This window comes from Squalius cephalus, assembly GCF_949319135.1.
Source record: "Squalius cephalus genome assembly, chromosome: 3".
Classification (NCBI taxonomy): domain Eukaryota; kingdom Metazoa; phylum Chordata; class Actinopteri; order Cypriniformes; family Leuciscidae; genus Squalius; species Squalius cephalus.
Window position 1 is genome coordinate 14751852 of NC_137124.1, and position 12500 is coordinate 14764351.

General features: G+C 38.7%; 1 protein-coding gene across 3 annotated transcripts in view; it reads left to right on the top strand.

Moving 5' to 3' along the window:
• Positions 1–12500, top strand: part of efl1 (elongation factor like GTPase 1) — a 97108-nt gene that overhangs the window by 66170 nt on the left and 18438 nt on the right. For all 3 annotated transcript variants that reach the window (XM_079866511.1, XM_079866512.1, XM_079866513.1), the window contains exons 16-17: positions 2811–2942; positions 6136–6283. In XM_079866511.1, the coding sequence (XP_079722637.1) occupies positions 2811–2942; positions 6136–6283 (280 nt within the window). The remainder of the gene's footprint in view (positions 1–2810; positions 2943–6135; positions 6284–12500) is intronic.

The window sequence follows — 12500 nt, forward strand, 5'->3', positions numbered from 1 at the left end:
CTCGAGTCGGGGGCTCTGCTCTCCTGATGGAAACACTCTTGGACCTGATGTAATTCCACTGAATGGGATTCGAGGGGCAAGTGAAATGGTCTTCCTGCTGAGCCGCTGAAATGCTTCATTCAGTTGTCCCTATCAGTCAGTTTTTATATGAATGCATCTCCTCCAGGTTACCGCCCACCAATCAGTCCCAAAAACTGTTCAATTTTTTACCACTCTCATCCTCTCTAAAAATGTATATAATTTGCATTTTATTTTATTTAAAAAACTTAGTTGCTTTCTGTCTATTTTTTACTTTTTCATTCTTGACCTGTGGTTTTAAATTTAGCTGGAATGATTTTGGCCCTGTTTTTGGTATTAATTAGGTATCCCGTATTAAGATGCGTTTTGGTCGATCAGATCACAAGTAGACGAGGCAGACATATTCTCGTTTACACCTGCTTTTTTAATCCGTCTCTTTTGTCCACTTTTGACTACTTCTGTCCTGATTTCTTCTAAAAGAGGGTCTGTGGGTGGGTAAAACTATACACATTTTTTCAGATCTTTCAATAATTGATGAAATAAGCTCACGCAATTTACATAGGAACGATTTACATAGGAACGCGCCCGGAAACGATGGACAAATACACGGAGAGCATCAGCTTTCCTTTCTGCTCTGATAAGTTTGTAGACTGAGAGTAGACAGTCTTTTGTGGTTGTTCCAACGCATTTGACCACATGAGCGTCTACACTACGAGGACAGTCCGGTCGAACGCGTTTTTGATTCCTTCAAGCTCAAATGTTTTAGACCCCATTTACACCTGTATTTAGCGTCATGATCCAATCCACCAAAAAGAATCTTAATACCAGGTGTAAACAGAGCCAGAGAGTAGCATTCTAAAAACATTTAAAATATTTTTTTGTTAATGCCCATGCGAGGGACTACTTTCCGAAAATAAAAAGGCAGCTATATATTTTCATATATACAGACCTGTTTTAACTGTCTGAGAAAAAAAAAAATATGTTTGATATTATGAAAACAGCATGTTGTTTTCACAATAACATTAAAGGATTTTATATTTTTACTGCACTAAAGAAGTCAAAGCAAAATGTTAAAATATTATCTGTAACATATTTTTTTTATTTAAATTTTTTTTTGTTTTTAATGTATAAAAATCTATAAAAGTTTGTGCTGTCAATAGATTAACAAAATTAATTAATTAATAAAAAATCTAACATTCTAACATCTAACATAAATTTTATATTGTAATAATTTCACATTTAATCTCCAAATTAACACAGAAACAACATAAAGCCAGTAGCCTATATTTTAAATATTTGTTTAATGGCATCTTTTTATGAAAGAAGGCATCACCGATACCAGTACTTCTACTGATGTCTTTACGAAATAGATTTTTTTCTCTCAATTTTTGTTATTAATTATATATTATCATTAATTATAGTCATTCAGCATTACAGTATAATTTAAAGCATTATAATAAATGTCACATTTACCTGTGCCTTCAATATATCAGGGCTCATTTTTTTCTATTGGCCCAGTCAGACCGGTTCAGATTTTTCCTTGCCCTGTCAAAATGCACAAAAAGTTATTGTTTTCATTGTTTTTGACCCACGTAAACATGTAAACAGGGCTTTAAGATTTTCAGGTTGGATATATACAGAAATTTAACATATTTATCAAACACTTCACATCCTATAGCAATATACAATACAAGAACTTCAAGATCCTATGACGGGCAAGGGGTTAATAACAGACATCACAGCAACAGGTTTAATAGGCTGATGTCACTTTAAGACCTGCTGTGCATGACGCTGATCTGACACACATTCTATTTTCTCACAACTCTTTACTTTCTTACTTACATACATACTTACTAGACTTAATTTAACTCAGTTAACTGTGCTTGCAATGATACTTGATAAAATGAGCATTTTGGCATAATTTTGTGTGCTTTTGTCCATTCAAGCACTGTCTGAAGCGGCTTTGTGCGCACGAGTCGTGTGTGTCACACAGTCATGAGGTTCACAGACGTGCGTGCCAGTAGTAACGCACTGTCTTCTCTTTTGTGTCTTATCGCGCATGAATGGTTTAAAAGCATTCACTTGAGCAAGAGTGTGATCATATTGTAATGCTAGCCAAAGGATGATGAAAAAAACGGATGCTGCTTTAATTGCGTTAAATATTTTTACTGTGTTAAACTGGGGGAAAAAATGATCATGTGCGTTAATTGTGACAGCACTATAAAAAAAATATTTTTTTATATTATTAATATTTTTTATATTCCATTTATATTCCACAATATATATCATTACATTGCAGCATGTTAAATTTGTGTATATTTAAAGTTTTAACATACTGATATGTTGTTGAAATTTGTTTTGGTTTATTAAAGATGAGTTTGAACCCAGGCCCAGACACAAAAAGCAAAAACCACTGGACTACTTGTTTTGTTTATCTTCTAGTAGCTTCTTGTGACTAAGTACACTTTTGTTAGGGATGTTGCCCTAGGCCAGATGTCATATCACCACTAGAATTTAGGGTTCTTCTATCACAGCACTATTGCAAAAGTTCTTGAAAGTATGTTTCTCTTTCCATCACAACGTGCACAAACACATGCTTCCACTCTTACTCACACAACCTCCCACCTAAACGGGCACACACAGGGGCCTTTGTTATGTCAGGAAGCCGTTGTATAAATAATAATGTTTCATTTTTTTTAACAACTCTTTTTATGAGGTTTAAAATCCTGTGTAAAACAGTTTGACTGGTCTTTTGAATGCAGCTTAGTTTAATGTTGTTTGTATCTCTGCAGGTATTGGTGGCATGGAGGAATTCATTCTCAAGTCGGCCACCATCTCCACATCTCCTGCCTGCCCACCCTTCACGCCAATCAACTTTGAAGCTACGCCCATCGTCAGAGTCGCAATCGAGCCCAAACATCCAAGTACGTGTTGATGAGCAAAAGCAGCCACATACAAACACAGAGCGCATTCAGCTTGAGTACTATTTTGCATTGTGGTGCAGCAGGTAGGCTAAAGCATTGCAGAAAACTATCAGATACATAAAGAAAAAACAACTGATAAGCAAAGAAGAGTGCATTGACTCATCGCAATGACTCAACCGTATAAATGAACAAGCAGTTATTTTTTTCTCTGCCCTGGGGCAAGTTCTGAATGTAATAGAAACTTTTTTTGTAGGGTATATATTTAGTAAGCTTAGTTTCTTTTTTCAAGTGTGTGTAATGATTAAGTTACAGAATGTAGTGAGGTGTGTGTGTATACTTTTTAATTGTGATTATTTGCACCCTTTTGGGCTAATTATCTTGATAGATCACACATTTATTGTGAAATTCAGCATACGCCATTTATCTTCTTTAACACGTTTATTTTGTCATCATTTGTCAACACTTAGTTTCTTTCTTCAAGTGTGTGAGATGATTAAACAAAACGACAGCAAACGACAGACAGTGGTGTCAGGCCTCGGAGAGGCATTTATTAACATAAATAAACATAAAATGTTCAAAAATGGGGGAAATAAAAAAACAAAATGGGGATCTGGTGTCCTCGTCGTGCCAGGGAATCGTGAAGGATGGGTAGTGATCAGAGTGATCGGACTCTTCGACATAGCGACTTGTCCTCTTTAGGCCACGACAACTGAGGGGAATAGTGGCCCAGCATCCTAGCCTGTCAGCAGCATCACGCATGATTCTCCATTCAAGACTGCGGGTCCGGCGACTCACGTCTTCAGCGGCGCGGGAATCCCTCCGCGCTCCCTTCCTGGACCCATGAGGACACCAGCATGCATACACGGGGAAGAGTATTTAACAGAGGCGGTGATGAGGCTTCATATTCTTCAGGTGTGCCTCTTCACACTCCGCCAATTCTCCTCTTCAGCGCCCCTCCTCTCCAATCACACCCACTCCAGTCGGGAACCTGGAGATGCCAAACAAACCCTAAACCAACCACCTTGACCTGACTGCATTATATAGGCTACCTACTACAGTACAGGGATCCATTCAGAATTACTAAACACAGCAACATACACGACAAGTCAAAACATTATCCTGAATGCGAGTGGAAACAACGTGAATGTACTGAATTGTGTCTAAATAATCTAATCTGTGTGTTCGAGAGCGCACATAGACGGTTTCCTTGCGCATCAATATAACGGACTTGGACGTGCTTGCTGTACGACTCCTGTACGTCACCGCAATCGTCTTTACCTTGATTACAATCCTCATCCATCAAAACTTTACTAGTGAGACGCTGGTTTGCTTTATCCAGCCGAGAAACATAGTTTGCGTATCATCTGGCCATACAGTGGTAAGATGTTTTGACGTTCCGTTCAGTCTGTATTTCACACAATGTGAGGGCTCGTGCTCTTCAAAAACAATCACAGAATATGACAGAGCTCATGTTTTTAATAAACACACACTGGAATTAATAATTAATGGAAAACCTAACGTGAGTCGCTATTCTCTGATGAAATCAGCCTGGCTTTCTTTACATTCGCAAATTCTCTTGCTTCAGTAACTTATCTGCGGTATTTCCCTAAACTTATTTTAACGCATTAAGGATTTTGAGTTAATCGCATTATGCATTGCATTGAATTTGATCTTTTATTTTGTTCTACTGTTTGAACTAAATTTTTTGGTGAATACTGCCTACAATGGCAGCTCACAATGACTTACCATAAAATAGATGCATAAGCATACAGATTAAATTGTCATCTCTAATGGGTCTCTAAGGTGCAAATATCCCTCAGAAAGGTGCTTTAATGGTGACTTCTCCAGGTTCACCCAGAGGTTATTCTCATTAGCTGTGTCAATGATGGCATGGAAACCCCGGCCATCTCAAAGCATCACACTCGCTCATGTGGGACGCATTAGTCACAAGCACAGCTGTAATGAGGAAGTTAAATGTTTCCCAGTTTAGCACACCAAAGAACTGTCTGATCTTGATCACACACACACACACAAACACAATATCTCATTGTGAGGGAGATCACTGTCCCAGAGGGCTGTTTCAGAGTTTAGTTTCATAACCGTAACTTCAGCTGCCTTCAGGTCAGGAGAAGCCATCGCTGGTGAAAACTCACCATCTTTATTAAAAAGCTCTCATAGTCATAGTGTTACTGCTGTCAGTACAATATGTTCCAAATGAATTTGCTTTGATGTCAAACAGCACTTTTATTTGAAGAGAGAATGAGAGGCTGCTTTAAAGGGATCATATCATACATGTTTTATTATTTTGCCCCCACCCCCCGAGGTCTGCTTCTAATTTTAGTGAAGATTTGAACAAGATTTTGATTAAGTTTAACAGGACATTTGTTGCTGCTTTATATTTTAAAATAATCTGTTTGTGAAATGAATAACAATTTTTGTGCTTCAACATGGGCTGAGGGTTTGCTTTCGGGTCAATATAGTTTACGTGCATCCTTCCACAGCCTCTTGTCATGTCAAGTCTCCTTTATTTATACAATAATAATAATAATTCATTACTTTTATATAGCGCTTTTCTGGGTACTCAAAAAAACATTTTACATATGGAAGGGGAATCTCCTCAACTACCACCAGTGTGTAGCATCCACTTGGATGATGCAACGGCAGCCATATTGCGCCAGAACGCCCACCACACACCAGCTTATTGGTGGCGAGGAGACAGAGTGATGAAGCCAATCAGTATATATGGGGATGATTAGGAGGCCATGATGGACAGAGGCCAATGGGCAAATTTGGCCAGGATATGCCGGGGTTAAACCCCTACTCTTTTTCCGAAGGACATCCTGGAATTTTTAATGACCACAGAGAGTCAGGACCTCGGTTTAACGTCTCATCCGAAGGATGGTGCTCTTTGACAGTATAGTGTGCCCATCACTATACTAGGGCGTTAGGATGCACACAGACCACAGGGTGAGCACCATATAGCGCTTTATACAATACAGATTTCAAAGCAGCTCGTAATGAATTCATTCCTATTGAAACAAAAGGTATGCATGTAAACAGACATTGATAACAGGAAAATTATACATGCAAAAAGAGTTAATTGCAGCTGTCCAGCAGCTCTAAAAAAAATTATCAAACAAGAAATGCTCACACAAGTGTGTGTGTGTGCGTGTGCATGTGTGTGTGTTTGCAGGTGAGATGCCGAAGCTGGTGCGGGGTATGAGACTGCTGAACCAGGCCGACCCTTGTGCCGAAGTGTTGATTCAGGAGACTGGAGAGCATGTTCTGGTCACTGCAGGGGAAGTGCACCTACAACGCTGTCTGGATGACTTGAGAGAGAGGTGAAGAACCACACACATATATACACATAATATACACAATTACATAAACAGTACTTAGGCCCGTTAGTATTTTTACCAAAAGATTATGGTTTTAAGCCAGCTGTTTATACCTTTTGCTGTAATGTGTCAGTAGGAAATATCAGTTTACTGTTTCCTACTGACACATTACAGAAAAAGATATAAACAACATTATAAACAACATTTATAATGTTACAAAAGATTTCCATTTATTAGTATAGTATTGGTAAGCCAGAATGTTGACAGACAGGAGATTTATGCAGGCAGCGGCTCTATCAGCTGCTTGTCTCCCATGCTGACCACGTGAGGAACTGTGATGTCAGCAACAGATTTACATACTAAAAGTTGATTGTACAGCTACTCTCACGTGAAACCCATGCAGAGCTTAAAAAACCCTAGTTTTTACTGTATTTTTGATCAAATAGCCTTGGTGAGCATAAGAGACTTCTTTCAAAAGCATTCAGAAAGATGTGTTTACCATCATACGCTCATCATATCGAGTCTGCAGGTAAATTACGAAGAGAAGAAAGAATATTACAGCTGTCATATAGATGCCCAGACTGAGACTGGGTTCTTTTTATTCATGTGTGTGCTGTGTGTTGTTTTTCATGCTAGACAACATGGAGCACTGACAACATATAATTTCCATTATGTGTTGTAATTCTGGGTAAAACAGAATAATTAAAGGGTTCGTTCCTCCAAAAATGAAAATTCTGTAATTAATTACTCGTCGTTCCAAACTCGTAAGACTTTCGTTCATCTTCAAAACACATTAAATCTTTTTCTTTCTTTTTTTATCTTAGAGCTTTCTGTTCCTCCATTGACAGCTACGCAACTGAAACTTTGATGCTTCAAAAAGTTCATAAAGAGATCGTAAAACTAATCCGGTTTAGTCCAAATATTCTGAAAAGACACGATTGCTTTATATGATGAACAGATTGAATTTAGGCTTTCATTCACATATAAACATTGATCAGCGAACATAAACAGAAGCTCAGAACCTGCTTGACTTGCTAGAACAAACCTCAAACGTGCTGCATAACACGAGAATGAACCTCATTGGTTCTTGTTGAAGCTCAAACGTGCTGCGTAACACACGAGAATGAACCTCATTGGTTCTTGCTAAAGCTCAAACATGCTCTGTAACACGAGAATGAACCTCATTGGTTCTTGCTGAAGCTCAAACGTGCTGCGTAACACGAGAATGAACCTCATTGGTTCTTGTGGAAGCTCAAACGTGCTGCGTAACACGAGAACGAACCTCATTGGTTCTTGCTGAAGCTCAAACGTGCTGCGTAACACGAGAATGAACCTCATTGGTTCTTGCTGAAGCTCAAACGTGCTGCGTAACACGAGAATGAACCTCATTGGTTCTTGCTGAAGCTCAAACGTGCTGCGTAACACGAGAATGAACCTCATTGGTTCTTGCTGAAGCTCAAACGTGCTGCGTAACACTAGAATGAACTTCATTGGTTCTTGCTGAATCTCAATCGTGTTGCGTAACACGAGAATGAACCTCATTGGTTCTTGCTGAAGCTCAAACGTGCTGCGTAACACGAGAATTAACCTCATTGGTTCTTGCTAAAGCTCAAACGTGCTGCGTAACACGAGAATGAACCTCATTGGTTCTTGCTGAAGCTCAATCGTGCTGCGTAACACACGAGAATGAACCTCATTGGTTCTTGCTAAAGCTCAAACATGCTGCGTAACACTAGAATGAACCTCATTGGTTCTTGCTGAATCTCAATCGTGCTGCGTAACACACGAGAATGAACCTCATTGGTTCTTGCTAAAGCTCAAATGTGCTGCGTAACACACGAGAATGAACCTCATTGGTTCTTGCTAAAGCTCAAATGTGCTGCGTAACACGAGAATGAACCTCATTGGTTCTTGCTGAAGCTCAAACGTGCTGCGTAACACACGAGAATGAACCTCATTGGTTCTTGCTGAAGCTCAAACATGCTGTGTAACACAAGAATGAACCTCATTGGTTCTTGCTGAATCTCAAATGTGCTGCGTAACACACGAGAATGAACCTCATTGGTTCTTGCTAAAGCTCAAACGTGCTGTGTAACACGATAATGAACCTCATTGGTTCTTGCTGAAGCTCAAACATGCTGCGTAACACGAGAATGAACCTCATTGGTTCTTGCTGAAGCTCAAACGTGCTGCGTAACACGAGAAGGAACCTCATTGGTTCTTGCTGAAGCTCAAACGTGCTGCGTAACACGAGAAGGAACCTCATTGGTTCTTGCTGAAGCTCAAACGTGCTGTGTAACACGAGAATGAACCTCATTGGTTCTTGCTGAAGCTCAAACGTGCTGCGTAACATGAGAATGAACTTCAAAGGTTCTCGCACGTCAAGCGAACTGATTACCACAACTAATGTGTGAGTTGATGAATGTTTAAATATGAATAAAAGCCTAACTTTAATCTGTTGATCATTTAAAGCGATCGTGTCTCTTCGCAAAACGAATCCATATGAATTGACCAGTTTAGTCCAACATTTTCCGATCTCTTTATGAACTTTTTGAAGTGTCAAAGTTTCAGTTGCGTAGCTGTCTATGGAGGGACTAAAAGATCTTCATTTGTGTTCTGAAGATGAACGAAAGTCTTAGGGATATGAAATAACATGAGGGTGAGTAATTAATTACAGAATTTAAATTTTTGGGTGAACTAACCCTTTAACAGGAAATAATGCAGCTTGGTTGACTTGTATTGGGAAAAAATATTATTTATTTAATAATTTTTTTTTTTACACCTGCATGGCAAGGTCATTTCATAAGCATAGAATGTCATTGCATTATGATGAAAGATTATGAAAACAAACACTTTCATTAGAATTACGTGCACTGGTGAAACATTTACAACACAATTAAGTTGTCAATTTTGATTTCATGTTTGATTTGCATATTTTACTATGTGATATGTCATCACATTATCAGATCTCTGCATTTTGTTGGACCGAAACACTTTCGGTTTCTTTCCTCTCCCCATTCTCAATCATCTCATACTATTTCTCTCACTATATCTCTCTGTAATCTATCATTTTCTCTTTCTCTCACAATCTCTGTTTCACTGCGGTGGTTGCAGATCAATATCTCTTGATGTCGGTCTTTGAGCATTGAGCCTCCTGTACTATTGCAGAGCTTAGACTAATTCACACCTCTGTGGCTTCTTCTCAACACAGACTGACTTGACAAATTATTCATGGTTCATACAAGGCACAGTTTTTGCCTTGGGGGGGAGGTGGGGGGTGGGGGGGGTTGTTAAAGTTAGATTTGACACATACCCTTATAATTACAATTTTGAAGATGTTTTCTCCAACTTTAATAAGACACCAGGGTACATTTGGCTTGCCCTTTGGTTTTGCATTGTATAAACAGCATATCTGCATAAATTAGCAGCACCATCTGTTAAATATTGGTTGGAGCTAAATCCATCACATCTGCCCTCGCATATCAGTAGCTGTACCTTTCCTTCAGTATTTCCTAACTCCTTAATATAGGTCAGACTGTGGGTCTTTAAAAAAAAATTATAAATTTGCTAGCCACATAATGATGAATTTGGTTTGTCAATTGAGTATTTGGAATTGTGTGGAATTGTATCTGGTTATGTCTAGTGTAGGTATTTACGTTTACTTAAGTCAGTTTTATGAAGAAATGTGAAATATGCAAGTCACATATACAAAGGTTTTATGTGTAGTGAAAATGTGTATTGAGCTACATAAAAGTTACATATATTCTTGGTCATAAACGTCGCAATACGTCTACTAAATGTTATTCAAACGGGGAGATTGCATATGAGAAAATGTGCTATACATTATATCTTCCTGAGAAAGTGGACATACAGCAAAATATTTGAGCTGTCAGGGTAATACATTCAGTTTAGAAATGAGATGAGAACAGTTGACTTTTTCGTACTCCATTGGGTTCATTCCCACTAAAAACTGTGAGCATCCTCACTCATCTGGATATCAACTGGACCAAAAATCATTTCATGAATTCATTACCAGTATTCATTTGAAGAAGGAAAGAAAATGAGTGCGTTTGTTTTGATGCGCAATGCAAACTGTCACCTAAAATGCAAATGAAACAAGTTATTCTTTGATAACTCCTGGCACTGTTTATGCAACTGCTTGGTGCATTTTAAATGTAAATTGTGTGACTAGTAATTGTTAAGCTCTTCTGTTTTGCTTGAAAATAAAATTGGCCACAATATATGGAGCCCCACCAGAATGGCTTTTGTTGTGATTTCTATGTGCCGCTACGGTACAGTGTTGGCCTCGTGTCATGGTTTGTTATATTTTTGTTGTTCCAGAAACTGTCCTTCATCTCATTGATAGTACTACAAAATCAGTTTGAGTTAAGACCTGCGAGAGATACAGCGAAGAGACGAGGGGCAAATCAAGTGAGAAATTGTCACATTAACACAAAGGAGCGGGAAGCCAGAGAGGGATATGTCATGTTTTGTGGATGTAGATTAAATTTGACGATCCTGACTTGGCTCTGCTAGAGCAGTGATTGGCTTGTGAAATCGCACCAGCGTTCCATCGCTAAAAATGTTGTAATGGTGTAAGGAGACACAAATGAGCTCTTATCCACTCCCCATCTGGTGCTCTGCCTCGAGCTGCGGGCCTGTAAATTAACACAAGTCTCTCGCAGTGTTATTTTGTCCTGGTTTCAGGCGTTGTGAAAGAAAGACTCATCAATTTGTTTTTTACATTTTCGCCAAAGCATTTTCAGCTCAAGCACGGTTACTGGCTGTTGATGGGGCTAGAGATCCCTCAGGTGTAATTTGGCTGGGCTGTAATAGAGTCCGTCTTGTCAAGGTTTGGAAAAGCTCCGGCTAAAGCACGAGATAAAAACATACTTAAACTCCCCATTGATTGAGATATGTTCCTGTTTATATTCACCTTGTTTTCTGTGCCTTCTTTCTTTCATTCTTTCTTTACTCTGCTCGTCCCACCTGCTCTCTTATTCTTTTATTTATTCTACTTTAATAGAAGGTCATATAAAAGCCATGTTTAATAGGCCTGTTTAGGATTCCAAAAAGCCTGCAAGGTTTGCGAAATTAAATGTTAATTAGCTTTTCAAAGACTGTTTAAATGATATAAATGAGTATTTGCTGAATGCTGATGGTAGATGAGAAAGGGATTTGGGTATTCTTTTTCACATATCATTTATTTTCTTTGTTTAAAGGGGTGGTTGAGTATGATTTCACTTTTCTAACTTTAGTTAGTGTGAAATGTTGCTGTTTTGCAAAGTTACAAAGCTCAAAGTTCAAAGCAAAGGAAGATATTTGCTTTTAAAGAAAAGGACTACAGCAAATGGCTGGAAGGGACTACACAACATTCCTCCAGGGTTAGTGACATCACTAACCCTAAAATTTACATAAACCCCGCCCCCGGGAACATGCAGTCCATGTTGAGAAGAGGAAAAGTTGTTGTATAAGAGTACATTTGTTAGTCAGCTCAAAGTTTAGCATCCATCTTTTCACATGCAATAGAAAGTCACTCTGTGTGCATCTCACAACAGTTCCTATACGAGTGATTTATAGATTACCATGACAGAATATGCTAATTGAAGATAGTTAACTCCACATCAGCAACATAAATTCATCAACTAACCATTCAGAGGCGTCCTGTTGCATTCTACATGTTGTCACTTCTTCTTGAGTCTCTCCACCTTTGTCTGACTCCGTTTTAACATTAAAGGCAGAACAGTTTCTGTAATTTTAGTGTCTGCGTGAGGTAATCGCAGCTGCTAACACACAGGAGCTCTTGAAACCCCGCCCTCTGCAGCAGCTCATTTGCATTTAAAGGGCCAGACACAAAACGGTGCGTTTTTGCAAACCCTCAAAAAGTGACAACTTTAACATGCTATATAAAAATATCTGTGGGGTATTTTGTGCTAAAACTTCACACACACACACTCTGGGGACATCAGAGATATATTTTACATCTTGTGAAAAGGGCATTTTACCACCCCTTTAACAGTTCTATCTAATAAAGTATTAGACATAACTGTTAAACCGAGACTTTAAACTAATTAAGTGTGCTCAGGCACTGGCGTTTTCAACGCTGTCAAAATAAAAGTCCGCCGGGCCATCTAAATATAAGTCACACTTACGCCACATCAGTCAAACCGAAAACTCATCGGCCGATGCCGATAATCTAAACATTTAAAACAAAATTATA